This window comes from Harpia harpyja, chromosome 9 (assembly GCF_026419915.1).
Source record: "Harpia harpyja isolate bHarHar1 chromosome 9, bHarHar1 primary haplotype, whole genome shotgun sequence".
Taxonomy (NCBI): Eukaryota; Metazoa; Chordata; class Aves; order Accipitriformes; family Accipitridae; genus Harpia; species Harpia harpyja.
The window spans coordinates 16,175,964-16,202,561 of record NC_068948.1 but is presented as its reverse complement, the minus strand read 5'-3'; the positions used below and the strand labels follow the sequence as shown (position 1 = coordinate 16,202,561).

General features: G+C 43.1%; 1 protein-coding gene across 7 annotated transcripts in view; it reads left to right on the top strand.

Annotated features, from left to right (window-relative positions):
* The window catches only part of ZNF423 (zinc finger protein 423), a 238,150-nt gene extending 211,956 nt beyond the window's left edge, over positions 1 to 26,194 (top strand). For 6 of the 7 annotated variants that reach the window (XM_052796002.1, XM_052796003.1, XM_052796001.1 and 3 more), the window contains 3 exons: positions 2,139 to 2,270; positions 3,865 to 3,980; positions 25,560 to 26,194. In XM_052796002.1, the coding sequence (XP_052651962.1) occupies positions 2,139 to 2,270; positions 3,865 to 3,980; positions 25,560 to 25,589 (278 nt within the window). In that variant the 3' untranslated portion in view covers positions 25,590 to 26,194. The remainder of the gene's footprint in view (positions 1 to 2,138; positions 2,271 to 3,864; positions 3,981 to 25,559) is intronic. The other variant, XM_052796004.1, reaches the window with a different exon arrangement.
* The last annotated feature ends 404 nt before the right edge of the window (positions 26,195 to 26,598 follow it).

Genomic DNA, 26,598 nt, shown 5'->3' with positions numbered 1-26,598 from the left:
CTTTGTCCTTGCCAGGTTTATTGCAGCTGTACACAGCTGTGTGGCTGGGCATGCTCAGGATGCTCGGCATAAGGCATGTATCCCTTCTCCGCCTTTTCTCCCCTCCGGAGCAGATTGCAAAGGTCGCACAAAGCCAAAACTTTTCAGGCAAGTGTCTGATGGGAGAAGCCAGCCTTAAGCTGCAGTGAGGGGAGAGGGTCAGGTTTTGAAACCCATCCGTCAGAGAGGGCGATGTGCCCATCTGTGGTGGCTGCCCAAACAGAGGATTCAAACCTCCTTGCATCCTAGAAATATCCCAGTCCCTGGTTATGGCTGCCCAGGGAGTTCATGGAGCTGCTGCTGTGGAGCCACCAGCCCTTTCATCTTTCTGTTCCCGGCTCTTTCCTCCCTTTCTTTTTCTCTCTTCATCTCCTTCCCAACCCGCCTGTTTACTTCTCCCCATCCCGCCTCCCCCTTCCCCACCGCACCTCCCGTGCCAGCGCTCGCCATCAGCGCCCTGCGTGCACCACTGCTGTGCAGGGCAGAGCACCCATTGCCACGCGCGTTTCCAGAGCCCACCCACCCTCGAGGCCTCACGGGCAGCTCACCACCCGCATGGGTGGCTCACTGCTGGCACGTGCTGCCCCACAAGGCGCAGAGTGGAGGGTTTTTGTTTTTTTTTTTTAATTATTGTTATTTTTCACACTGCATGGAGGGCCCTTCAAGGCCTGTGTGCTCTGGGGATTGCCTCTAGCTGCGAACATTCCGAGGCGAGAGCCACCACGCACCCAGGCGTGGGCTGTGCCCAGCATCCCGCACGCAGAGCCCTGCTCTTTGCTTGCCCTGGCACCTAACTCCCCACCTTGTAAAAGGGCTTTGGGATCCTGAGAGTACCAAAGGCCATAGAAAACAATAATTTCCCTCTGTTTAGACCCTTTAAAGATAAAAAAAGGTAAATTAAAGCAATTCTAAGTAAAGACCGTGCTTCTGAAGGCTCCCATTATTCACAAGATCCAAATGCATTTGGCAAGAGATTAGTTCATGGTATAATGTAGTCATTTCTTAGCTATCTTGGAAATAAAAATTGAAGTTGGTGATATTTGAAGATATAAAAATAAAGCTGAGTCTATATCAAAAGACAGAATTTCTTTGGTCTTTAAAATATGTTTACATGAGGAGTTCGTGTGCTGCCACAGTGAAGGAAAGACATATTTTCAGGAAGTATTTACAGAAACCATCCACAATTTTTAAAAATTTTAGGTGTTTTCTGATTTTTATAAACTGTACATTATGTTGTCTAAATTTCTACAACTCCTTTCCTCCCTTCAAGAAAACCAAAGGATTGTTTAATTTTATGTGTGAAAATTGCTTTAATATGGCTTCATAATAAGGCTCAACTGCACCCAGAACCACAAACTTCGGTAAACAGAGAAACACACCATCTTACAAAAGCAGTATGCTTGAAACAATAGTAATAATTATTGTTATTTCCCTACGAGTTCAGCTAGGATATAGGGGCATTTAAAGTGAGCCCTGTGTATTCAATGCTTAAGATATATGACATGGAAATTACACTTTCAAATGACATTTAAATACCTTCGATGGTCTCTCTTCACCTTGGAAAAAGCCAAGAGATATAAAATTAAGGCTGACGCTCTGCTCGGGGCTCCTGCTAGTCTCTGATAATTTCTTCCTCTCCTGTATGTTAGCAGCGTAGTCTGAGGTGAAGATAGCGTTTCAGCCCGCTTTCAGTGTTGTTGGTTGAGTTCACACTGTTAAATTCATTTTAAATGCTGTTTGACTATTTAATAATCTATACCCAGAGCAGGGATGCTCTCCCTTTGTGGTAGGATGCGAGGTGGAGCGGTGCAGTGTTGTCACGAGCCTGGAAGCAGGCGCGTGGGTTCCCGGCGGGTTGATTGCAGCACCACTTTCATCGCAGCTGAAAATCAACACCCCTAAATGCGACTGGGGGCTGTACACCTGAACGCCCCGTGCGAGCGGCTCGGCCTGCTTTTCTGATGAGGCCGGAGCCGTGGCAATGTCTGCGGGTCCTTGCAGTCGTGCGCGCCGGCACAGGCGTTTCTTGCCGACTGCTGCTGCATCCCCGACGCTAATCTGCTGTGTCACTAACAAGTTGTATCATTTGAACCTTGCAGAGGAAGGCATCAATCATGAGTGCAAGCTGTGTAACCAGATGTTTGACTCTCCGGCAAAGCTCCTGTGTCACCTGATTGAGCACAGCTTTGAGGGGATGGGAGGCACATTCAAATGCCCTGTTTGTTTCACAGGTAAGACAGGGAGGCCAAGACAAGCCTCAGCGTGCATGGCTTGATCCAGAAATGACACTCGGGGGATTTGTAAAATACTGTAGTCCTTTCCTTGGGAAAAAGAAATACCGTGCTTGGAAATGTTCAAAATATTGTCTGTCTGAAACTGGGGCTCGCTCTGAAGAGAAGCACTGACATTTGACACCGAGCAGTGCTGCCGCATGGGGCGGGCTCTGCATCGCCCCCCACAATTCGAAGCCTTTTAAATTATACCTTGTGGCTCGCAGGTGTGATGCGTTTCCAAGTGCAGAACTTGCAAGGTACGGACCTGCTCTTGCAAGCCCTTATTCACCTGAGCAAGGACCCTTTAAAGGCTAGGTGACTCGTAGTCCTGTCACGGTGGAGAGGCTCACGTGAGTAAAGGTTTGATAAGACCGAATTGTATAACTGTATAGTTTTGCCAGCTGCCCTCTCAGAGGTTTCTTTAAGACCAGTTTTTTCGCGGTGGCGCATTTCTAACTCCTGTCTGAGGGCCTGCTAGGTATTCCTTCCCTGTAGTTCATTTTAAGCTGTCTCATCAGTGCAAACGATCTTGGGTAATCTTGCTTTTAAAGAATCTGCAGGATGCATGTTAAAGGCTGCCTTTTATACTCTCCTCAAGACCATGGTTAACATCTGCATTTCCAATGTGTTTGAGAGATGAGGATCAAATAGCTGTGATGGTGGACCTGTTGTCAGTAAAGGGGCATGGCAGCACCTGCGATTCCTTTAACTTCAGGAGGAGTAAGGTGAATCCATGCTCCTTAGGGTTTGGCCCACAATTTGAGAACCTGCTTTTTGTGTGAGCTTGGAGTTAATTTATCCTTTCCTGAAACATGCTGCAAAATAACACTTTGAGTGCATGTGTTTAATTCTGCTGAAGAAGCTATTTTCAATACTGATGATCATTCATATAAAATGAGACAAAAATTAAATAAGATATATTTTTAACCAGCTAAAGCCTGCAGTTCAATATGTTTCACTTCCAAATTTTACTTGATAAAGTCAGAATAGTTGTCAATTCAAAATCATAATGCAGATGCTGTGATATTTGTGATGTTAAATCATAATCTTTTTTTTATACTGAATGGACAACCCATTTGAAAGGTCTAAATATTGTGACGAGCCTGCCCTTTCAGATTCACATGTCTGCCAGAAATGCTGTTCCGGGCCATGTGTCTTCCAGACCAGCCATCAAGGCTTCTCCTGGCCCAGTTGTCCTGCATTAAAAATGCATCTGATGCACCTGCCGTGGGCCCAAGGCTCCCCGCAGGAGCGGTGATGTCCTCTCTTTGGTCTGATGATTGAATTCTTCCAGTTACCCGTGGACAGTGTTAGCTTTGTGTGAAATATCAAAAATCCATACAGGATTTAGAGTCTGTTAGAAGTAAGCTGACTGTCAGCCTGGAGACTCTAAATTGACTACTTGTAAGGAAATTCTGCTGAACCGAGTGTATTGGCACTTGTCTGGCAGATATCCTTGGACTTTTCAGAGTCTTTGCAATCGTAGAAGTGTAGTTCAAGACAAGATGCCTTATATGAAGCAATCTTAACTAATCATAGTATGTTGTTTCAGTTTTTGTACAGGCAAACAAACTGCAGCAGCACATCTTTGCAGTCCATGGGCAGGAAGATAAAATTTATGACTGTTCCCAGTGCCCACAGAAGTTCTTCTTTCAAACAGAGCTTCAGGTATGTTTACAACAGGAGTAAAAGGAAAGCTAAAGCTGTTGATTTCTCTGTGCAACCGTCACCCTTGTGCAGCACTTAGAAAAGGTGCATACCCTCGGTATGGTCTCTTCTGCCCTTAAACAGCCTCTCACTCTCCTCCTGCCTCCCTGAGTGCTATCAGGAGAAAGGGGTCTCTGAGCATGGCTGGAATAAATAAATAAGACAAGACAGATATCATGATTCTTTATGAGTATTTCTCTTGACAGTAGTGTTGCTACATCCTGACATGTCTACGTCAAACACCTTGTAAATAATTTCTTTTTCTCTATTAATAATTTAGGGACTGATTAACATACAAAGACTAAGCAAATGGTAGCTGCCCCCTCCCCTTCCTCACTGTTAAGTCAGAAGTAAAGGAATTTTCCCTACCGAGGTATGAGAGCAAAGCGTGGGTGCAGCTCAACACGATGCTTAATTAGAGGCTCCACCGAGGCACTAGCACATTAATAAGCTGTAGGTTCTGCAAACCAGGTGTTACGTACCATTTTCCCCGGCAGCACTTGCGGTCACAGCCACAGCAGTTTTAGCCTCCACAAAGCCTGGGTGCAGCAAGCCTTTCAGAGGGGCTGGACCCTGACCTGGGCATGCTGCTGCAGCCCCTCTCGGGGCCCTGGTCCTAGGGGCCGCCTTGGAGCGGTGCTGGTGAGGCTGGGGTTTAAATCACACTGATACCCTTGCTACTAAACCCACATAGATGCTGAAACCTCCATGGCGTGTGTGCCTGATACCTCATGGGGAATGGACCACCAGAGCTTGCCCTTCTAAAGAGCTTGCAGGGAGGTGCCTGCCCTGGCTGTCCTCCCCGGGCATATCTTACCTGTGTAGCATGGCCACCAAAATACTGCTACCGTCCCCTGGCAAATGCAGTCTTTTTATAGAATGGTACCGTATGCCTCATTTAAATCTATTAGCTTTATAAATCATGATTTACTTAAACTTTGGAGGGTTTTTATTTATCTTGCTGAATTCCCAAGCTGCTGCCTCTTGTGTCGTGCTGTCATGCTGTGGAAGGATGGTTGATCTTTTCACTTTGTTGATTTTATTTTTTTTTCTCCCAGGGGAATCTCTTCTTTCCCTTGTTCTAGCAACCTGATTTGCATAAGTGTACAAAAGTTTTAACTATACCTTGTTAATATTTTAATAAAGTCAGCAACTTTTGGGTTTGTGTGTTCTCACTATGAACGTTTTATGAAGGCAGCAGTGGCTTGCAAAGCTGGCTCTGATTTTTCCTCCCATTTTTCCCTTAAAGTGGTGGTTGGTCAATATGCCAGCACAATTAAAATGGGCACACTGGCTTCCTAGGTCACTGCATTAACCTTTAAAATCAGATGGTCAAATAAAGAGAACCTTGTTAAATTATAGTCTTAACAGTGGCCTGTTTTTTGCAATTAACAGTTTTAATTACATAGTGTTTCAATTCTGAAGTGTTGTGCATTGCAAAATTGCTGCAAATAGCAGCTTTAATCAGATAAATTATGATTGTAATTTTCCAGTTTTTATGCAGGATTTGTGTGCACTTCAAATTTCTATGCTCATAATAATTACACGAGTAGTTTTGAATGGTGTTGGCTGAATGAAAATTCAGTACTTAGCTGCACAGTTTTAGTCTTTATTTCAGCGGTGACTCAGAAATACGTGTTTACTCGATGCCAGGGATTTTACTAATCCAAATACCTGAGCCAAGCAGGACACAAAACGTGTGTATAAATCAGTTAGAAACGCTCAAGACTTTTGAACCAGTCTGCCTTGGCATGGTTATCTCATCAGTTTCTGATGTGTAAGCTGCGTGCTCTAAATTCCTCAACTGTTGGTTATATTTTTGTTGAGTAATGAAGATGTAATATTATTTTAGTAAACCAGTTGTTCAGCTGCTAGTTAGGGTTAAACCTGCATAAACCTTTCAGTCTCTTAACTGTGCAGTTGTTCTTATGTGGGCAAATCACCATCCAGCAAGGGGTTCCACTTGATGAATTTGACTTTTCAGTTCTGATCTGGCTTTCCCACTGGCGTAAAATAACTAGCGTCAGAATCTGAACCTATGCTTTGTTTTACTTCTTTGTATTTTTAAGTGAAACCACTGAAAATACTTTTTAAAAAAAATTGAACATTCAACTATTTCAAGAAGAAATTCAGAGTGGAGTGCTTACAGAAAAGCAAGAAAAACAAGGAGGGTAGGGAAAATGACAGGCAGCACAGGGAAGAGGTAACTTTTAGAGATGACATGGAGCTGCATGAATTAGCCCTACTGATCTGTGAACATTTCTTTAAACAGTTAGGGTAAACACCAAGTAAGCCCAGAAGGGCACATGTGTGCCATGTGATGAGAAACATTGCCGCTGTAAACATACTTTTAGTGTTTGGTGCAAATACTGCTTCGGCAACGTAACACTCGGGAAGCAATCAAACCCTCTTTGCACTTCTGAACTAGTAGTTGTATTTTAATATAGGTTTATGCTTTGAAGTTTACACCATCTGATGGAGCCATAAAACCCCAGCTTAAGAAAGCTCCGAGGAACTGAGCTCATTTTATAAACGGTGGAAATTCTGGTGTGAATCTGGAGCAATGAGCCAGTGAGGTTACCTTGATGATATTGCCAGAAGAAAAGAAAACAATGTTACTTAACTGCTTACATTATCTCATTGGAAATGAGGAAAAGAAAACATGGTAAGGTTAAGTATGAAACACAAAGGAAACAGTATGTGTGATAACCCCATGTACCCTTAGGGCAGAAGAGGAAAGGCTGGAAGCTCAGTGTTTTTCACATCCTCAGTTTGTAAGATTGACGGCTATGAATATGATGCAAATCTCCTGGAAAAAAGTAAATTTATAGCTAATGTATAGAACACCAAGGCTATGGCATTTCGTTCCCCTACTGAAACACACTTACTGAAACAAGTGTAGAGGTGGAGGTTTGGGGGGTTCCTCACGTGCAGGGCAGAAGGAGCCCTTTCAAACAGAGCCCCGTTTCTAGGACCTGTGTCAGGAGCTGCTGGCCACCGCCGGCATGCCTGCTTCTCACAGGTAGCTGGAGCCATAGTGGCACACAGGGCATTCAGACGTGGGAGGTCAGCTAGCTCTTTGACAACTGAAATTTTGGTCTTTACTATTTAAAACGTAGCAGGGAGCCCTGCCAACACTGAAGATGGGTCAGCAATTATGACACATAATGGGTGCTGAGAGTTGTATTTGTGGTGTGATTCACAGCAGGGAAAGATGCCTCTTCAGTTGCTTGCATCGAGAATTACATTAAGCAATTTGTGACTGAGCAGTGATTTTCAGAGGAAACTTAAGGAGGATTTTCATATGTACTCTTTTGCCACACTGCTTTTTCCAAGGAGTTATCACATAACCAATGAAGTATTTGTATTTAAAGGATTAATTCCTGCTGTTTGCTTGTGTACTGTTAATCATACTGTTTCCTCCTAAATGATTACAATTGATGAAAACTAAGGCAAGGGATACAATAAACAATGCGCAAATAATCCAGATACCAAGGGAGCAGGGTACCTGCCAGGTCTTTCCTAGCACAGGTGTTCAGGTGTTTTATTGCCTGCTATGAATAAAGGGCTTTCTTTTCTGTTCAGATTTGGAGATATGTCAAACCACTAAATTAAGGGAGCTTCACTGGAGGAATTTGCTGTCATTTTAAGTGCCCAGTTTCTTTAAACATACACATATCGGAAGGAGAATGGCTACTATGGCTCATTGGCTAACACTGTGGTCTGTCTCCCTCCTCATTTTATTTTATGTGAAAAGCTGGCAATTTTCATATATCCATAAACAGGCATGAGCTGCTGCACAGAAATTGCACTCATTATATTAATAATGATTTACCATGAACGTCCTCCAGGGGCTTGATTTGGTCCACATCAAAGTCCTTGGGATTCTTTCCGCTGATTACAGCAGATCAAGCCCTAAGCAGGTTTTCTTTTTTTAAGTCTGCTTTTAATGTCAGCTCCGATGTTAGAGGTGTCTCCTATAGAGGGCTGCATCCTGCCCAGGCAAGGAGGGCACCGCAGCGAGGCACCGCGTAGCCTGACGTGGCCCGATGGGGGACGTTAAGATGCTGCTCCGTACCCGTGATGGCTTTCCTTGGAGCGGGGCAATGAGGAGCAACATGTCCAACTGCTCATGCCAGTGGTCCTTGGGGCCATCTGGGTACAACAGTGTCACCTGAACCACATGGGGAGAACGAGAGCCTCTTGGCTTGTACGTGACCCACCTGCAACCAGGTGAGTCTACAGGGCTACATCTAAGGGCTTAGTCTGCCACCAATCATCAGAACACTGAAGAAAGACTTAAGCAATTTGGGGTCTGTACCCAGCTATTCAAAATCTTTCAGTGGTTAGTGTCTTCAGCTCCTACTTGAAAAATGGGCTTTACCTACTTCCTGGGGGTACAAGAAACGAAAGCTTACTTAAATAGGAGTAAAATTTTTCTTCCAAACAGCCCTATGTGCTTGCGACACTCTGAAATACCTCAGTGCTTCTGGGCTCCGGTGTCCATACAGTCATTGAGAGAAAAGCAAATCTATGGTATTTTGATGAAGTTGCAGAAAATATTTTTCCCCGGGGGAGTGTGTGGATGGCAGGACAAATGGGACCTGAAATGTGGCTCTATCTCAAGGCGGTACTTTCACTTCACGTAACTTTTGCTGTATTTGAGAACTTAGGTGTGAGTTAGATGTTAAACATCAGGAGCTTCTTGCTGGAAACAAACCACAAGCTCTTTCTAAGTTTCATATGAAGCACCCACAAAATCATGTGTAGAATTAATTTTCTGCAAGTAAATCCATTTTTTCTTTTAAACAGGATTTATATCTTTGCATTTTGGTTGTTGATAGCCTCTTAAGAGTCTGTTATCTATCTTCCCCTTTTGGTTTTTTTTTAACGTTAGTCCTCCTTTAAAAATCCTGAAAATGACCTAGTCAGTTATCCTAGCAGATTTGGCTAGCGTTTCTTAAAAAACGTTGCTGTGGTGCTTGGAGTATTGTTAAATTTTAATTATTAGTAGTTACAAAGCTAATAAATTACAAGAATACCAAAATCTATTTCAGCCATATTGCTGGGTTTCATTCAGACGCAGTCAGATAATTATAACTAACAATAATTAAAAATTAAAAGTGCTGTAGGCATATACCCATCGTGTTGAGTCTGTCTGCCTGAACGTTCTTTATGGACTTCAAAACCATAAGTTTTATCTCTGATCTGTTGTCACAGTAGGGAAGAGTTTTACCTATTAGGTCTCTGGTTTTCAATACGTATGTTTAAATTCAGGGGAGGAGGAATATATGGCTGTTCAAAAATTTGGGGTTAGGAACAGGCTCTCATAAGGGCCAAAGCTAAGAATCGCCATCGCAGACTATGTGGGGCTGTCGCTGGGCTCTGCTGCAGCTGAGGTTCTGTGCGGGTGATGCTGGAGGTTTCCTGGGCCTGACATCCACAGAGGTTAATGCTTTATGTAAGAGCCAGAGACGTTCATGCTCATGCACCTCTGTGAGTCGTCAGCACCTTCTTCCCTAGCACAAAATGAGGTGGAGTTCCCTGTGTCTGGGGCTGGGGATGCTGTTGGAACAGCCATGTAATCCAGACCGCATGGCCTCTTTGTGTGGCCAATTCTGTTGAAACAGAGGATGGTACAGAAATATTGAATTGCCCTGTGTTTGGTGTAGTGACAAGGTGTAGCATTTTTTCATTTGGAAAAATTATTCTGATCAATATATTGCTGCATCTTTATTATCCCTGAGGTCTCTTCAGTGAGACACAGAAAGGTCTCTCAAGTCTGCAAAGACTCACGTGAGATGAAGCTTGGCAAAACCTGGCACTGGAGCAGCATGTCCCATAACAAAAAACCCTTCTTCATTTCTTACACCATTAACGCCGTTCTGTGGCTGGCCCTGGCTAGCAAAGTGTGCGCAACTTCACATTAAGATGTGCAGAAAACCCAGCAGTGATGCAGAGCGGGGGGAAAAAAGAAGGGAGCCAGGTGAAAGGCATCGTTTCAGTCATTAATGCACTTAAGCGCACCCAAGTGTCAACATGTGTGATCAAGTGTAAGGAGGCATGTCGTTCCAATGTGGCAGTGCTGGCACACAGAAGGGGCTTCCTACAGCAGAGATGGCACTTGGATTCGGTGCTCAGGCTGCCCAGCTAAACCCGTCGTTGCCTGTCATCTATGCCCTAGGGCAAGGGTCCAACCAACTTTTGCATAGGCACCATGCCATCCCAACAGATGGGCAGGAGTGTAAGCTGCCAAGAGACAATGTATATGCATCAATTGTGTTTATTGAAAGCACAATTCCTGGCTGGAAATGTCCAAATGTCTATTTATTCTGAGATAGGATGCCTTTAGTTAATCGATATGGAAATGCAGCCTAGCTTTGAACTAATTACTTTATATACGTTACAAAACATAATGCAGACACACAAATGTAAGATGTGCTGTTTATGGGGAGCCCAGTTAAAGGTCTGTCATGACACAGAGTCCTTCCTAAAATTGACTCAAAGTGCTCTAAGTACTGGAGACCAAATTTTGTAGGAGCTGCACATAACTATACAAATCGCCGGCGCAATATATAATGATACGCAAGGAGCCAACCTTTTACACTTGCAGGTTTTCCTTTGCACACGGATGTCTAAGCTCACCTCCCCTCTTAGTGGTGGAAACCATTTTTACTTGCGTGGGTAAATGAGGGTGATACGTTAATCCAGAGCAAAGGTAGACCAGTTTACACATTTCACTGAAGAGTTTTGTTTTCCATGTGACAGAAAGAGAGAAAAATCATATAATATGCTTTTATATTTGACAACATTGTTGCCCACCAAAAAGAGTAATTTATGGAAGCATCCAGAGAGGAGTCTGTATGCACAGATTAAAGGGTCTGTCTTTCCCTTGCTTGTTAGCTTTATTCAATTAAGGCTTGTTAGTGTTCTTGAAAGATGTGTTTTAAAGACCCTTCTGAATATACAATTTGGTATTCATAAAGATCCAGGCATACTATATGTAAATAAATAAAGCAGGAGTGTTTTACTTCCAGATACGTTGATGCATTCCCATCTTCCTGAAAGCAGAGCACACAGGCTGTGTTAAACATCCATCCTTGACCAAAAGGAGGAAGCAAAGGAGAAGAAATGAGAAATGGATTTCCTTTCGGAAAGACCAGATTGCACTCGCTGGTCTGGCAATAACAATTACTAATGACATTTAGAGAGAAATTAAGGATGAGAAATGCAAGTTGGCATTTCAGCAGTGCCAGTCAGTAACATTGCATCAGAGCTCACAGGAGAGATGAGAAAAAGTTTAGGGATGGAAAATTAATTTTGTTATGTCAACAATTAACAAATACCTTTTCTTCATTCTTTACCACACTATCACTATACCACTGTGCTAGTATTTAGCAGCTCCTCAGGTGAATGAAATAGCACTTTGAAATCCTTATTTCTGGAGTCAAATGCACACTTTTGTGTTTTGCTCTGTTTTGTTGAACAATGAATGATAGGAAGAGGTTCAAACTGATCAAGGAGGGAGAAAATGAGCTCTTGAATGTGTGGTAGCAAGAATATTCTGTGTGGCTTCTCTCTGCAGATCTCTGTGTTTTTTATAACTGTGAATGAATTAAGTTTACCAGCACTTTTTCTGAGGTGGTTTTTTTCTCTTGTACAAATTTGGAAAGGCAGAAGTTGAGCAATATATGCAAATCCATGCAGGAGAAATTTGGAGGAGCCAGACATAAAGCCCTGGAAGCCTCAGACCTTTTATTCAGAAGTCCTTCATATGTTCACAAGGTGAAATTCCTGTCCCCATAGGAAGGTGGTAAGAAGCCCTGTTCCCTGCTGCTCTACGTAGACCCACAGAGCAAAAGGGCCGTAAGCTGTAGGTCTGCGAGCGTGGCCGTCGGCACAGCTGGCTGCGTGGGGATGGTGTCCTCAGGGACAGTGGATCTGGGTACCACTGCTTGGCCCTGCCGGGCTTGGTAGCACATGCCGTTCTAAGCAGGACATAGTCCTTAAGATAGAAACAGAACATTTGTGTAGTATGTAGGCAAATAAAAATTTTTTGCATTGTTTTCTTTCCAAAAAGTCTTGTCACAATTTTTCTTTGCTGGTGGGAAGAGATCTCTAATACAGCCCCTTTGATTTTCTGCTGCTGTAGCAGCTGCTGTGGAACGTAATTTGGGGTCTGAGCACAGATTAGCTCTGTTTCCTCCTGTAAGTGTCGCTAGCATCCAAAGGAACTGACTTCATTTTTCGAAGGAAGAGGGATGCTGCACTGGAAAGGGCAGAGCATAAGCATTATTTAAGGCAAATAGTGGAGCTTGACCGGCCTCCATTTTAAAGAGCTCATCAAAGGTGGTGTACAGCATCCTTTTAAAAGTTCAGTCTCTTCATTTGCTTGCTGCTAGAGCAAAACGGGGATGCTTGTCCAGACATAACAGTATATGCCTGAGTGTTTTCACAAGAAATGTCTAGATCATTAAATATAATAGGTCTCAGCTGCAGTTTTGATCACTGAAGCATGCACACAATTCATCACAGCAAATTAGGTACGTCTTTGTAACTTATCTTTCTGCAATTTGCTGGCACTTTGAGAGAGCTGAAACTTATATTGTATGTGCTGCAGAAGCCATTTCAGATAACATATTCTGTGTTTATTGTTGGAGAACAAGGATTCACTAATAACAAAAACATGGAGCAGTGTATGTTTCTGCTCTTGCATCTTGCAGAACCAGCAGTAGTACCAGCAGAGATCCCCAGCCACATTCATTATTTATATAATTTTAGTGAATTTCTTGTCTGCAGTAAAAGAGATATAAGCTTCAACATCTGACTGTTTGTGCCAAATTCTATCCTACAGCCCATTCAGGAAACCTGAGGCAGCCGTGGTTCTCAATCATTACACAGTCCATTTATCTGATTGGAGTTTTGTCCTCTCTGCCTTGCTGAAATGTTGCTTGTTCTTTAAAAGCTTAGTTTGACCTTTGGAAAGAAAAGGCATTTGCTATTTTAATTTTTTTTTTTTTTGAGAGAGAGAGAGAGAGAGAACCCGAACCTACTTAAATGGAAATTGGCATTCAAAAGCAGCACAGTTATTGAAAAGCATTTACTTTATTACTAGAAGAGAACAGACGCTAGTGGGCTCGAAAATTACATTTCAGTGGATTCATCAGTTTCAGTCACTAGTTAGTCTGTGAACAGATGGATATATTTGTAACAGTTAACATGAATTTATACCCTGGATTTTTACATCTGCCTTAAGAGCACTGCTGTCTTAACTGCTGACTAGAAGGCTTTGGAGTTGTATTTTATTTGTTTTATTTTTTTTGAAAGAGGATATGGTTGTTTCTAATTGCAGAGATTTCTTACATCATAGAAAGCGCCTCAGTTTTCGGAAGTGTGAATGATACATAGCTACTGTGTAAGCAAAACGTTGTAAAAGAATCCCCCAGTACAGCTGCTGCAGAAAAAATAAACATCTCGGCCTAAACCTAGATAAACCTCCATGGACTGAGAAAATAATTTTCAATAACCAGATATTTTTAACTCAGTATGAAGGTAGTAATCACAGTCGCCTGTATTTGCATCTAGGGTCTGCCACAGTCTAATTGCTTGTCTCTCCCGCACCTCCTCTCCTCCCCTCGTCCCCCCAGCCAAAATTTAAGGCTACTGGTTAACAGAGCAATGCATTAAGCACTCCATCTCCAAAATAGAAAGAAATACTGCCCTGGCCTGTACCATGTGGCATCTTTAGGTTTCGGGGATTTCATTTAAATCTGAAATTTATGTCCAGGAGAAATAAATTATTAGATTGTAAAAGCAGCTGGGGAGGGAGTAAATATAGTCTCTTTTGTCCTCTATATCATTTCCCTAGGAAGATAATAAATGTGTGGCAAGCATCTTGTGTTTCCTCAGTCGTACAAGTGTTGTGTGTGTGTTGTATTTCAGACGTGAAGCCTAAATTCCAGACAGGAAATCCTGGAGTGATACTGTACTGCTGTTGCCTACTGCTGTGGTGCTGGCAGAGCCCCCATCACTTTTACCGTTAGAAGGAATTTGAAAAATAGTTTCATGAAGAAATTTAAAAGGCCTTGGGTGTACCTCTGATTTGCTGAGTAAGAGATTTAGGGTGTAATCCTAGGGTTTATCTCCTTGGCCAGTGAAAGGCAGCAGGAGGAGCGGTTCCAGCCCTGGCTGCTGGACCGAGCTGAGGACAGGGGTCCTGCCTGTGGCCAGATCCCAAGGGTCAGTTTTCCCGGGGTGATTTTAAAAAGCACGAGAGAGACTCCTGCTAATTCTTCACTGCCTTACCTGTTCTCAGATACACAGAGCAAGCATGATGAGTCGTCAGGAAAAAATGGGACCTGATAACAACAAAAGGAGAAGGAATAGTTAGAAAGTCAGTTGGTAGCTTGCCTTTCTGCACCTGGGCTTGTGTATGGGGCTGTCACTGCCTGCACCTCTGTGCTCTTGTCAGGAAGGTTGTTGGTATTTTCAACGCAGCCTACTTTCAGGGACCTGAAAACAGCCCTGGAACAGCCTTGCTGTTCGCTCTTTCTGAAGTTGCTTTCAGAGAAGTATATTCAATCATATACTGATGTTTGCGTAATTAATACTCTGCTTTATCATCATATTTTGAGAGTAGTTTTATATCTCCCTTTGACCAGAGGGGAAAGGAAAAAAGGTAAAATAATTTAAAATACAGCTTGTTTCCAGATTGTGCCTGTTCCGCAGTTTCTGCTTATGTTAAACGAAAATGGGACAGGAATGTTTGATGCACGGGCTGGGTGCGCATGTGCAGTGACCTGACTTGTGCAGTAACCTCTAGTTGAAGGATTGCTAATGCTCTCTTCTTTCTTCACGTTTCATGTTAATAGAATAACTTACAAGATACTAAACGGTGTGTCCTTAATAAGGTGACGTGGCTTTGTTGGAAAAATCTAGATGATAGAAGTAAGACTGCGTGTGCTGATGGGATCAGTGTAGAGACGGCTCATAGCTTTGTGTTAGGTCAGCTTGGGTTCAGCGAGGCTCCATCACCCCAACTCCGCATGAGCTAGCCCAGGTTTGGCAGTAGCAGTCCTGAGCTTATCAACTCAACAGTGCTTGAGCTGATTCGCTGCAGGGCATCTTGTGTGTCTTCTGTGCCATGTCCTGGGCAGGCGGTGCAGACCCCCAGAGGTCGCCTCCGCGCAGAGCACGTACACAGAACCAAATTGCCTCGGCTTTGCACCATGCAGAAACGGCCAAAGCACTGCCCACTGTGCCAGCCCTGGGGGAGAGCTCCTGCCTGACCACTGAGCCTCCTCATTTGTTTCTGTTGCACAGTTAAACCTGAATAAATTGCCATGGGCATTGAGGTTTGACTGCATGTAGCGTATCTGTCATTGGTGCATTACATTACTGTGTCTCCAAAAGAAGTAGAGAAGAGGTTTAGAACATATTTAGTTCTGAAAATTTTCTCCTCCTTTGAGGCCGACACATGCTCTTAGTCTTTGCATGAAATCACAATTGTTTAAGAGGTAGCGTTTTGCTGTTTAGAAGGCAGATTTTCCTGAGACCAGATTTTCCAGTGACACTGTTGTAATGGAGTAGCACTGGCTGGAAAATCCCATTTTTTAACAGTTACAGTTGTTTCACACACATACCACAGCGATGTCGCCTCACTATTTTCTCTTGTGACGTCTTGGAGGAGATGGCTCCTGTTGGTGATGTTTTGACCCCTCTTTTACTTATGGGAACAAATCCTGCTTGGCTCTTTCACACTATTAGCTCCTCTGGGGTTAATTCCTCAAGGCAGTGGGCAGTGGGCTGAGCACAATCCTGTCTGCAGATTTCTGCTCTGCTGGTGGCATGTACACTAATGGGACGGCATGTAAAGTACTTCTATAAACTGTGGCCTTGCTATTTTATAGCAGAGAGACTTGCATTGGAGGATTTTTATGCCCCTTTTGAAATTAGAAACCAGCAATAACAGCCATTACATCCAAGGCAACAGGTCACTGACCAGCCATTTTGTCAGCCTGAGCAGTATGTGGGCGCCACGTGACAGGAATATTTATCTGCCTCTAAGAAAAAAGTATCTATAACACAAGGCAATACAATTTGTCAGATCGGTATTCCATTAGAGGGAATTTTACTTTAGTTGCCGCATTTTAAAAGAATGACTGATAGAAAGACTGTGATGTGCTGTAGCCTCGCAGCGGGTGTGAAGTCCAGCTGTCCGGCCTTGCTTATTTGGTCCAAGCAACTTGGTTCAGCTGCAACTCCCATCACTCAATGGAGGATGTTGTCCAAGTGAAAAGTGCAACATGTGCCCGGGCTAATGTTTGCATTAAAATTCACAGTTAAGGCTGAAACTGTTTTCTACCTGGTCCTTAACACCAGGAATACCTAACTGGTGCAGGAAAAAAAGCTACAAAAAAATCAGATGGTGACCCTTGCCATACCAAAGAACACCAGAGCAAGTTAAGGAGCCAGTTTTCAGTTCAACTTTGAATTTCCTGGCTTTTGTTGGGTTATATTCCCATGGAAATGGTCACTCAATGAAGCTTTTGTCTATGCATTTTGACTGGTGAGTGCTAAAGGTGCTATGTAAAGCATTTCCCTTTTGCTCTAAGTATTTTTTGAGAAAAAGAGTGCAAGAGGATGCTGTCCTGGTCCTATAATAAAGACCCAATCAGGAAATCATTTAGTGTTTATAGAAGAGCCACAAAGGGTCTCATAATGATGATGCCAGCCCTCACAGAAACGAACAATTAACTGGCTTCTGCAATGTGATTTACCATAGATCAAGGAGGGATTAATGAGATATGCTTCAGATAGGCTTCAAATAAATCAACAAATCATGTTTTTGAGAGGAATACCTAAAAAGGATTCCTGGAAAATGGTTCTCCTCTTGCAAATTGTTTTGAAACATCATTGCTTCCCTGAGTAGGACCCATAAGTAGATAAAAACAGGTCAGCACTGGGTCATGCATTGAAGTTTTTGGTGTAGCACAGACAAAGGAGTGTATCTGTGGGCAGTAGGTGCTTTCTATGGTTGGTGTGTGGCTTAGATTTGAAAATGGACTGGAAGCGGGGTGTTTGCATTCCTTAGGACAGCTTTGGAGGGTTGCTTCGAAGTCGGGCAAAGGGCATGCGTGCTGCTGCACACTGGGTGGGTGACCACGTCCGTGGAGGCGCAGCGGTGGCTGTGGCCCTGAGCACCGGGGTGGCTGCGGGACCAGCTCCCCCAAAAAACAGGGGCTGACCAAACTGAGATTAAAGCACCAAGTGTTGTCAGGAGAGCGGCATACTGGGACCTGCAAGCCCTTTTCTGCTCTTGGGATTAGCAATGGCTCTGGGATCCAGTCAGGGAGAAATGGTGGGGCTGTGGGAAGAGTGGAGGAATTCTAAAAATATTCTGGCTTTATGCACTTCTGACAACAATAATTAAATTTGTCCCTCTCCCTTTACATTGAGGAAGTGTAAGGTTCTTCCCTCAGCTTATTTTGTTCTTGCGCATGGCATGCTGTAGACTACAAGTCACAAGGACACTGACAAATTTGCATTTCTGAGTGAAATTCTCTGGAGTGTGCAGTCCCTCAGGACAGGTATTATTAGCTCCCTGGTTTCATTGGGTGCCTCAGTGAATCGTGGCGTGTTTACGGCTAGTTTCTCTAACAGAAGACTCCGGTTATCTCTTAATAATGTATTCTCCTGTGGTTTTTATTTCCAAAATGCTGTGGTAAGAAGATTTTCCCAAAGGCTTCGGTTTGCTTTTGTGCTTCAGCATTTTACCCAGTGTTTTTGGAAGAAGCATATAGACTTTTCAGTGAGGCATTTAATCGAATATGAGAGGCTATGCCAGGCTTAGGCTCACATTTGGAGTTCACTTGTAATAGGTTCACCTTGGTTTATTCTGAGTTTTTAGACAAGAAGAGGAAGCGATGGCTGGTCTACAAGACTGATGATACAGAATTATTAGTCTCAAGTGGAAAGGGGAAAGCATGTTAGGTGAGTTGTCAAAGTCTGATTAGGACTAAGCAACCTGAATTAGAAGAGAAATTAAATTCATAAATTATCTAAAAAATCCTTAGCTGGTGTGAGAAAAGGCTGGTGCTGGGAAAAATAACTCTAAGAAAGGTATCTGTATAAAAAGATAATTTTTCAAACCCAGAATAACACAGAAATGCTTATCAAAATTCAAGAATACATTAAAATTAACAGAAGCGGTGTAAGTAATAGAGATAAAACTCAGCAAGTATATTGTTGGGACGATGCAGCACAGCAGCAGAGCACACAGCCCCTGGGGTGCAGAACAAAGGCAGGCAGCAGGGTGGGGGGGTGCTTCTGGGTCTGCCTGGATTTTACAGACCAACACCTGGTCAGTTGCATTTCAATATAGAAACATGCCAGCCACAGAAAAAGATTTATATATAAAAAAAAAAAAAAAGCAGACAGCATTTAGTCGGTCATGTGTGGAGCGGCTTTTTTTTCCCTGTAAATAATTTACAAGTTCTGAATCTTCCCATCAACTCCAGACGAAGTGCCAGGTCCTGGTCGCCGGAGGAGCCAGGCAGGTTCCTGGGGGTGGCTCAGGCTGTCCCCTGGGTGAGCGGGCACTGAAGGGGGCTACTCAACCTCCCCGGCGGGTACAGAAAGCCTAGGGGTGCCAGGGCCAGCTCTGTCCTGGCGCAGATGAGTATTTCTGTGTCCCTGTACTGGTGAAAGGTGCATTTGGCCCTGGAGTAATCAAATATATGCAAGCATTAGAGTAACTCAGATACAGATATTTTCATTGGAAACAGGCAACTTAGCTTCTCAGCTGACACCAAACCTCCAGGCGTATTTTCTTAGACACTCGAAGTGATTTTTATTTTTTTTTTCTTGGTTCAATAACTTGTAAAGGACAGCTTCCTAACTGCATTTGTTGAAGTGCCATCTCAAAGTGTGCTGACACGGGGACTGACTGACGCACGGCAAGTTATCAGATGCTCAGAGATGAAGGAAGCAGTAACACAGGCAGCCGTTTCCTTTCACAAAGGATGTGCCACCTTTCGTTTGCCTCTACCTCCATTTCAAGGGATTCTTCAAATAGAGAAGGGACATGTGAACCTGTCTTGCCTGACAATTTTTTTTTTTTATTGAGTACCATGATAACTTGGAGTTCACTTGTTACAAGCATTTTATGTAGTGGGTGAAATACCAGGGGAAAGGAAAGAAGTAATACTCTATTTCCTGAAAAACTGTGATCTAAACATATAAATGTCACTGGGTAAGAGTTACCTGAAACAACTGGAAGAGCAATTAACACCAGGTTTTATGGGAAACATTGGTTACCACTATCAGTTTTAATGAAGTGTATTAACTAAATTGTGTTCTGAGTATTCATTCAGCCCTGTTTATGGCACACTCTTGAGTACATTTACTGTTTGTCAGAAGTGCAAACTAGTGAACATATGAGGCTTTAAGACAGGCCATCTGTTAGTCTTAGACCCTTGGATAATTGTCAAACAGTTCTAAAAATAAGCACATACAAACTGCAAGGGGGTGCAAAGGTGATTTTTCTTTAGAGTCTCATAGCAAAGGGAGAGTAGCAACCAGAAATTAAAAATAAAAATAAAAAGGTTTGTCCTGTAAAGCAAGCTCGCTCTCCTTTTTTCCCCTCTCTCCCTTTTTTCCCCTCCCTCCCCTTCAGTGTGCTGCTTTTTTGCTTTTTTTTTTTTTTTTTTAATTTAGGTTTTTTCCTCTTGCTCTTCTGGGTCATGGCATCCCTTGAATGCCTCTCCAGTTTAGGATTAGAGCAGCACCAATTTAAGGCTCACAGCTTTCTGTAGAGAGCATAATCTCCAGTGGCTAAAGCAAGGGTCATCTTGTGTCCTCTGCCTAAAGTAATCCCTTTATAAAGTCAAGGCATAAAGATTTTCATCTTTTTGGATTGCTGTTAGAGGGAGATAGTACCTGTGCACGTATGTGTCTGCGCTTATGGATGTATAATGAGGAATAATGGCTGAGAGATTTTTGGACCAGTTTGAATTCAAAAGATGCAAAACATTGTTTGAAAAAAGAATGCTGCAGATGGTATTTCATAAATATTTAGACACTCTAACTTCTGTTTGTAGCAATTTGGAGGATTTGTTTTGTCTTTTTTTATATATATGTTCAAATGTGAGACTTGAACCTTTGCTTCAAGTCAACGCCTGAATCTGAGGTTTAGTTTTTGTCTGGCAAGCTGTGTGTGTTGCCAGTCAGTGGAGGGATCGCTTCTCTTGTTCCCCCCAGTCCCACTCCATAAGGTACAAAGGAGAGAGAATAGGGAGGAGGGGGCGCAGCCCCAAGGAGTCCCCAGCCAAGACCCTGATCCCTGGGCGTGGAGCTGGACGGGGCCTGAAGGGGTGGTGGAAACCTCTCGCCTGGGTCTGGAGGACCCCCTGCATGTTGGGAAAAATGTAGGCATTAATAGGAATTACTTTCCGTGTCACAAGATCAGGCAGGTGTGTTCAGGCATCACCCCTGGGGTCGGTGTTTTCAGTCCGGGTGGTTTTGCAGTGCCACAGCAACCCCAGTGTCCCCAGGCACTGAGCCGTGGGGGCAGCCAGGGAGGCATGGGCTGAGCAGCTGGCTCTGGAGAAGCGATGTGCGGGCAGCAAGTACAGCGTGCTCCCTCTCCGAAACACCCAGCGTACTCACGTGCACGGGTCACCCAATGGCTAATCACCAGTTAAGTTTCACGTTGGCTGTTTGTTGCATGAATCTATTATCTCTGTAATTCCTATTGAAATGATTTGAGGAATGGTTTCTGTTCATTTTAGTTGGGTTTGGAAGGGGAGAGAGAGGCTTTATAACCTTTCATCGGAGTCCCAATCTCTATGTAACACTGCAGAAGGCTCCTGAATTTCACTTGAGGGTGGTGGGCATCACCAGCCTTGTTGTGCCATTTCTTAACCTCTGTATAACATACGGTCTTTTAGGTGTATATGATCACTCACACAGACAGTATACCTCTAAACGGCTGGTACAAAATATCTAAATACATAACAGATGCACAATGGCACTATAGACTGGATGTATTATGGCCCCAAACCATTATCACACCCCTCACAGTTGCATTTTATTTTTTTCACCTGCTCCTGTGTAGTACACCTGTGACTTGTTGGCAGTGAACGTCATTGCAGTGTGGGAGACTCCCAGCTTGACTGCCTGGCTTGGAGCTTTGCTCTATCATGTGTTGCTTTTTTGTGTGCGTTTTTTCTCTCGATCTTTATATAGCTTGTAAGAGTTCTTTGAACTGCTGTAAGTGATCATCTTTCAAGCCCGATGCTTTCCTTCTTGACACAGTGCTCTGAAAATGGAGATTGTCGTGCCAGTGTTTTCATAATAATGCATGTAGAAAAACAGAGGAATACTCGTTGTAGATGTCCTGCACAAATGGCTTGATCCGCATCCAGAGGGCAGGCAGGGGGTGTCCCCAGGGAAGATCTGGAGAGCAATCAGTATCTACACGGACAATAATCAACCATTCTTTGAAATCTTTTTATTTCCTGCAAAACCCGTCGCCCAGTTCCTTGGTCACAGACACTTCCGCAAATGGTTCATTTGGGGATTGTGCAGCCAGTAGAAAATTCCACTTAAACACTGCGACAGCCCTGAGGCTCGGGGTAGTTGCATTTTTCCCACTGATGTGGCTAACAGAATTGCTATCCATTTTGCATGATTATTAAGAAAAGAAAAGAAGAAATTTTCCAACCTTGTCCTATAAATAAGCTGTGACTTACTTGATCTTGACAGGTGACTTAGTGCTGCTGTACAGTTTTCCAGCTGCAATAATGTCTCAGAATGATGTATTCAGTGGGGTATCAGCTGTGAGCCATGCATAAACCAGGGGGCCTAACAGGAGCTGTGAAGAACCATTTTTACTGTTCAGCTTCCAAATTATGTCCTGCCTCCTGCCAGCCCCCAAATGCATACGTGTATGGATGGCCTTGTAAGCAGGTAGGCATGTGCAAACACACACACAAGCATGCCTGGAGAGGCTTCATTTTTGTGGCTGCTCTATTTTCCTTTGGAAATCACCGTTAAGATTTTTTTTTTTTTTTTAACTCTAACTTCTAGAGTTGAAAAATCATGCCCAAGCTGTTTCCTGCCAGCCCACCCTCCTGCTGGAAAGGGGGTGAAGTTTCCTTAGGCAAGTTGGGTAGAAGCGTTCCTGTAGTATTGCATGTTTCAAAATGCTCGCTCCCTTCTGGCCTTTATGGTTTCATTCTGCTGCCTGGAACAGCCCAGTGTAGCGCTGAAGTGCAAGCTGTTTCTGCTGAGGCACAGGGCATTCTCAATGCTAGGATTTACTTATTTTTCAATTGCTCTGAAAGTCTGGTCAGCGAGGGGAATTTTCTTTGTCTGTGGGCACACACAGAGGTGCCTAATAATGTTATTTGATAAAGCATGGGTCAAATATGCAAAACACACGTGTGAGAGAAGAGATGTAAGCACTGAACGTCTCAGACACTTTCTGACATCTGCAAAGCACAATTCCAATAAGCTGCACACACACGGGGCAGAGAGAGTAGAAGCAAGAAGATAAGACATGGCAGTTGCTAGTAATAGGAGACAGGTTGCCAGAGTTTTTTTGGAAAGCATGTCTGTGTGGTCTGAAATACATTTTAATGGGTGAGAAACCTATACTGGTTGCAGAGGATACGGACAGGCTTTTGTGGGTCTTCTGAATACACACCAGTGGTGGTTATGCAGTATTTGCACATGGAGGAACCTGGTGGTCTGGTGTTCACAAGCACTTGGGCATGCAGGACTTAAGCATTTGTGCACGTGGCTTGTGCAGGATCTGCTCTCTGAAAGGCAGGGGGAGGATTCGGTGCATACAGGCTCTTGTGTCTGTAGGCATTACAGATGTGTTTGTGAGGTCCTGTATAAAATGTGGCTCTATTTATTAACCGTTCGGTCTGGAGACTAGTCAGCATATTGATTGCCAGTAATGCATGCAAAGGGAATAAACGGTACGTTCCCAAGATATTAAGACAAAATCAAGATTTGCATATGAAAAAATGTTTTGGTTTTTTTTAACTGATAGCCCTATGGCACGGCTAGTTTCTCAGCTTCTACCTGACACAGCTCTGAACGGCTGCAGGATTTGAGTAGAATCTGTTTGTTTCTTTGTGTAAACTCTGTCACAAACCCAGTATATTCATTGTATTAGGAGTGTTCAGAACATATTATTAACCCATGTTTGAGGAGGGAGGGCTCACAATGAAAGCTTCATTATCAGATTTAGAGCCACATACCATTCCTTTATTGACCTGCCTGGTGTAATCAATGCAGGAGCCACACAAGTTTGAAATCATGTTCCCTGACTGTAGACCGTGCGTCATGCACCTAGTGCTGATTGTGCATTATCTTTTAAATGACGCTGCCTAAATAAGTATGGATTTGTCTACCACAAATAGCCCTTCTTTCGATTTGAAGATGCTAAACCTTTTGCTTTTTTTATTGATACTCAGAATGATCTAAAAATAGAACTGTAACGAAGTGCACAAGAAATGGCCATTGTTAAATGCCGAGGAGCGTGTCTGAACACAGAGTGGCCTGTGTATTCTTTCACATTTTCATGCTTTCCCAGTTAGGTTTAGCGGACAAGCTTCTTGTCAGTCCTGCCATTGTGTTTGTAGGGCTCCATCCATCCTCTTCATAAAGCCATTATTTGACTTGAGAATAACATCCAGCACTGCAAAGGTCATTCCTTCTTAAGGCCAGGAAAATTTCCATGTATAGCGAAGTAAAAAGCCATGGGATTTTATGTTTGGTGATGTTAAATTGTCTAAAAGCAAAGTAGTTTCAACTGTCAATTCACTTGACATTATCTGAGTGTAATGCTTTATCCCCGATAAGTTTTCCAAGTCTTTGCACAGTACTTCTGTTTTTTGATTCTGAAATATTTAGCGTCACAGACCGGGGTGTGCTCAGAGGGCTAGTGTTAAGCTAAACAAGGCACAGTTATTTTGTGTTTTCACCAGTTGTATTTAATTTCACAAGGGCTCCTTCTGTGCGTGTGGCAGCTACGATGCTTCTGCCGCCTCTGTCACCTTCTGGCACGTTAAAGCCTGACCGTTGTGGTGCGGAGTTTCCTCGCAGCCCGCCTGCCACAATCTCGCAGATAACTTTTGCCGTGATTTAGGAACTCAGCAGCACTTCTGACACCTGGTGGTCACTTTTTGGGAGTGCACAGTCCAGAAATGTTCCTGCCTGCAAATGGGGTCACCGCCGCCTGCCCGCCTGGCCCCGCGCATCGCGGGCCACCCATTAGCTCTTTCCACAGACGGTTTTCATCAGGGAGATGTCATCCCTGGATAAAGCAGAGGATCATTCTTTTTCTTCATCAAGATGTAACTGTGGATAGTGTAGAAGGACCAGATGATTTATGAAAAGTTAAAATATCTTACTTTATTTCAAAGCTTCGTCATTGTAAATAAATAATTAGATTCAAAATTCATTTCGTGTTTAAAAACTTACACTTCAAGCTGGTGGACTTGCCCGGCTCTGTTATTAGGCAGATGGAGACTAGTAAAATTGCTTAGGCTTGAAATAATGCAAATGAATTTTTATATTTGGGGATGCTGGGGACTCAGCTCAAGAAAAGCTCACCATGAAGCACAACTCTAGTTGCTCAAACAGTTGAATAACCATACAAATAAAGCTGAGCTTATATGTGGGACTGGGGTTTTAGTCTGCACAGAAAATGTAGGTGAATTGGTACTGCTCTAAAAATACGCTTCCAAGGTTGGCTTCATGATTTATTGGCTCCTGCACAAAATGGCAAGACAGGTCAGCATCCTCTGATGCGAGATACTGCATGATGTGATGACATGAGGCTATTACAAATTTACCAAAAGGAAAAAACACAACAAAAAAGACTCTAAACTGCTGAAAGAAACATGTAGAACAAAGTCTATTCTTTAAAAAGATTTAACTTCTGGGTTATATGTCCAGCCTTTTTTCTGCTGGGTATATTACCCTGGTGCCTGAACTGGCGGTTCAGCTGTTATTGCCGAAGTATTTCTTGGACTGAGAAGTGTGTGTCACAATCTGGTGTCTCTTGCTGCCAGTACTTGCACCCGGTACTAGTGAGAATAAAAGAGTAAAATATGGCAAGGGTTCCCCCCGCGATTCAGTTTTGGGTTTGTTTGTTTTTTTTTTTTTAATTGTTACAGTTAAGGGAATCCCTAAAGGCAGTTTTTGCCCATGAAGTGTTACCACTTTCTTTATATGTATTGAAAGGAAAAAAATAAAAAAAAAGAAACCCTCATGGCTGTACTTGGCTTGTAGCATTTTATTTCTAAGTTCATGCCAGCATTAACAGATCTGTCAGAACAAAGCAAATGTGTCATATTGGCAGCTGTTACTTATGAGTACTTTTTGTTTATTGCATTTTGTTTTGTAATAATTGAGAAGCTTTTATGTCGAGCTCTGCATAAATGGTACTGAGTAGGAGGGTATGGGCATGCTTTCTATTATTCTGCCCCTCATGCATGTCTCCTTTTTTCGTCTTTCCAGAACCACACATTGAGCCAGCACGCACAGTGAGCCACTGGCACTACAGGACACCTCTCTGCAGAAGACTTGACGGTGGCACAGTGGGGAGGACCATTTGAACATTACATCCAATCAAAGTGTCATTTGCAACCCAGATGTAAAACTCTAATGATTTGGCCATGAGGCGCTGCTATTATAAGCAGCTGGAAATGAATATTAATGGAAGAGATTAAAAGTATTCCATGCTCAGTATTTTTTATTGTCCTGCTTCAGCTAGTGTACTTTAGAGCTTCTGCTTCTGACTGAATTTATAGTGTTAGATAAATCTGCTTTGATGCTGTTGCCCTTTGTTGCTTCTTGTATTATATTGATAGTTAAAGATTAGGTGTGATTTTTTTCTTTTTTGTTAACTGCTTTTTAATTGCAATTTTAGGTAACTGTGCATTGTGATGTGATTGCTTGGCTATTGTCTGAATATTTCTTTTTAATTTTTTAATTAAAGACTAATGCTTTGATTGGATTTGCCAGTTCACCGGACAGTGATTAAAACTATGTAATGAATATAATCGGTTTCAGTGCAACTGGATGGTCTGCTTTATAAATGTGACTTAATCTGATTGCAATAACTAGTACAGTTCAATAAAGGGAATACATGAGCTTAGCGTCAGAGGTTGTCTGTCTGTCAGTGCACGCTGCATCACCACTGCTGGCTGATGTGTGTATATCACAAAGTGATGGTTCACCTGACAGCAGAGAGCGTTCTGTGCCCCAGGAGAAAGGAAGATTGGGAGAAAGCGAAAGCCACGTTCCTGTGTCTGGCATTGTGTTTGCTTCTGGATGCACCTCCCAGGCTCCCATGGTAGGTTGAGGTGAGGTAAGAACATCTAACTTGAATCTGGGCATGAAAAGGCATTGCTAGCTTATAATATTCTTAACTTTTACTCAAGTCAGCAAGAATGGAGGGGACCTGGTCTATAGCTGCCTTGACCCTATCTCTGTGCTTCTTTGTTTCAATTAAAAAAAAATAGCCTTCTGGATTCTATACAAATGCACAAATATT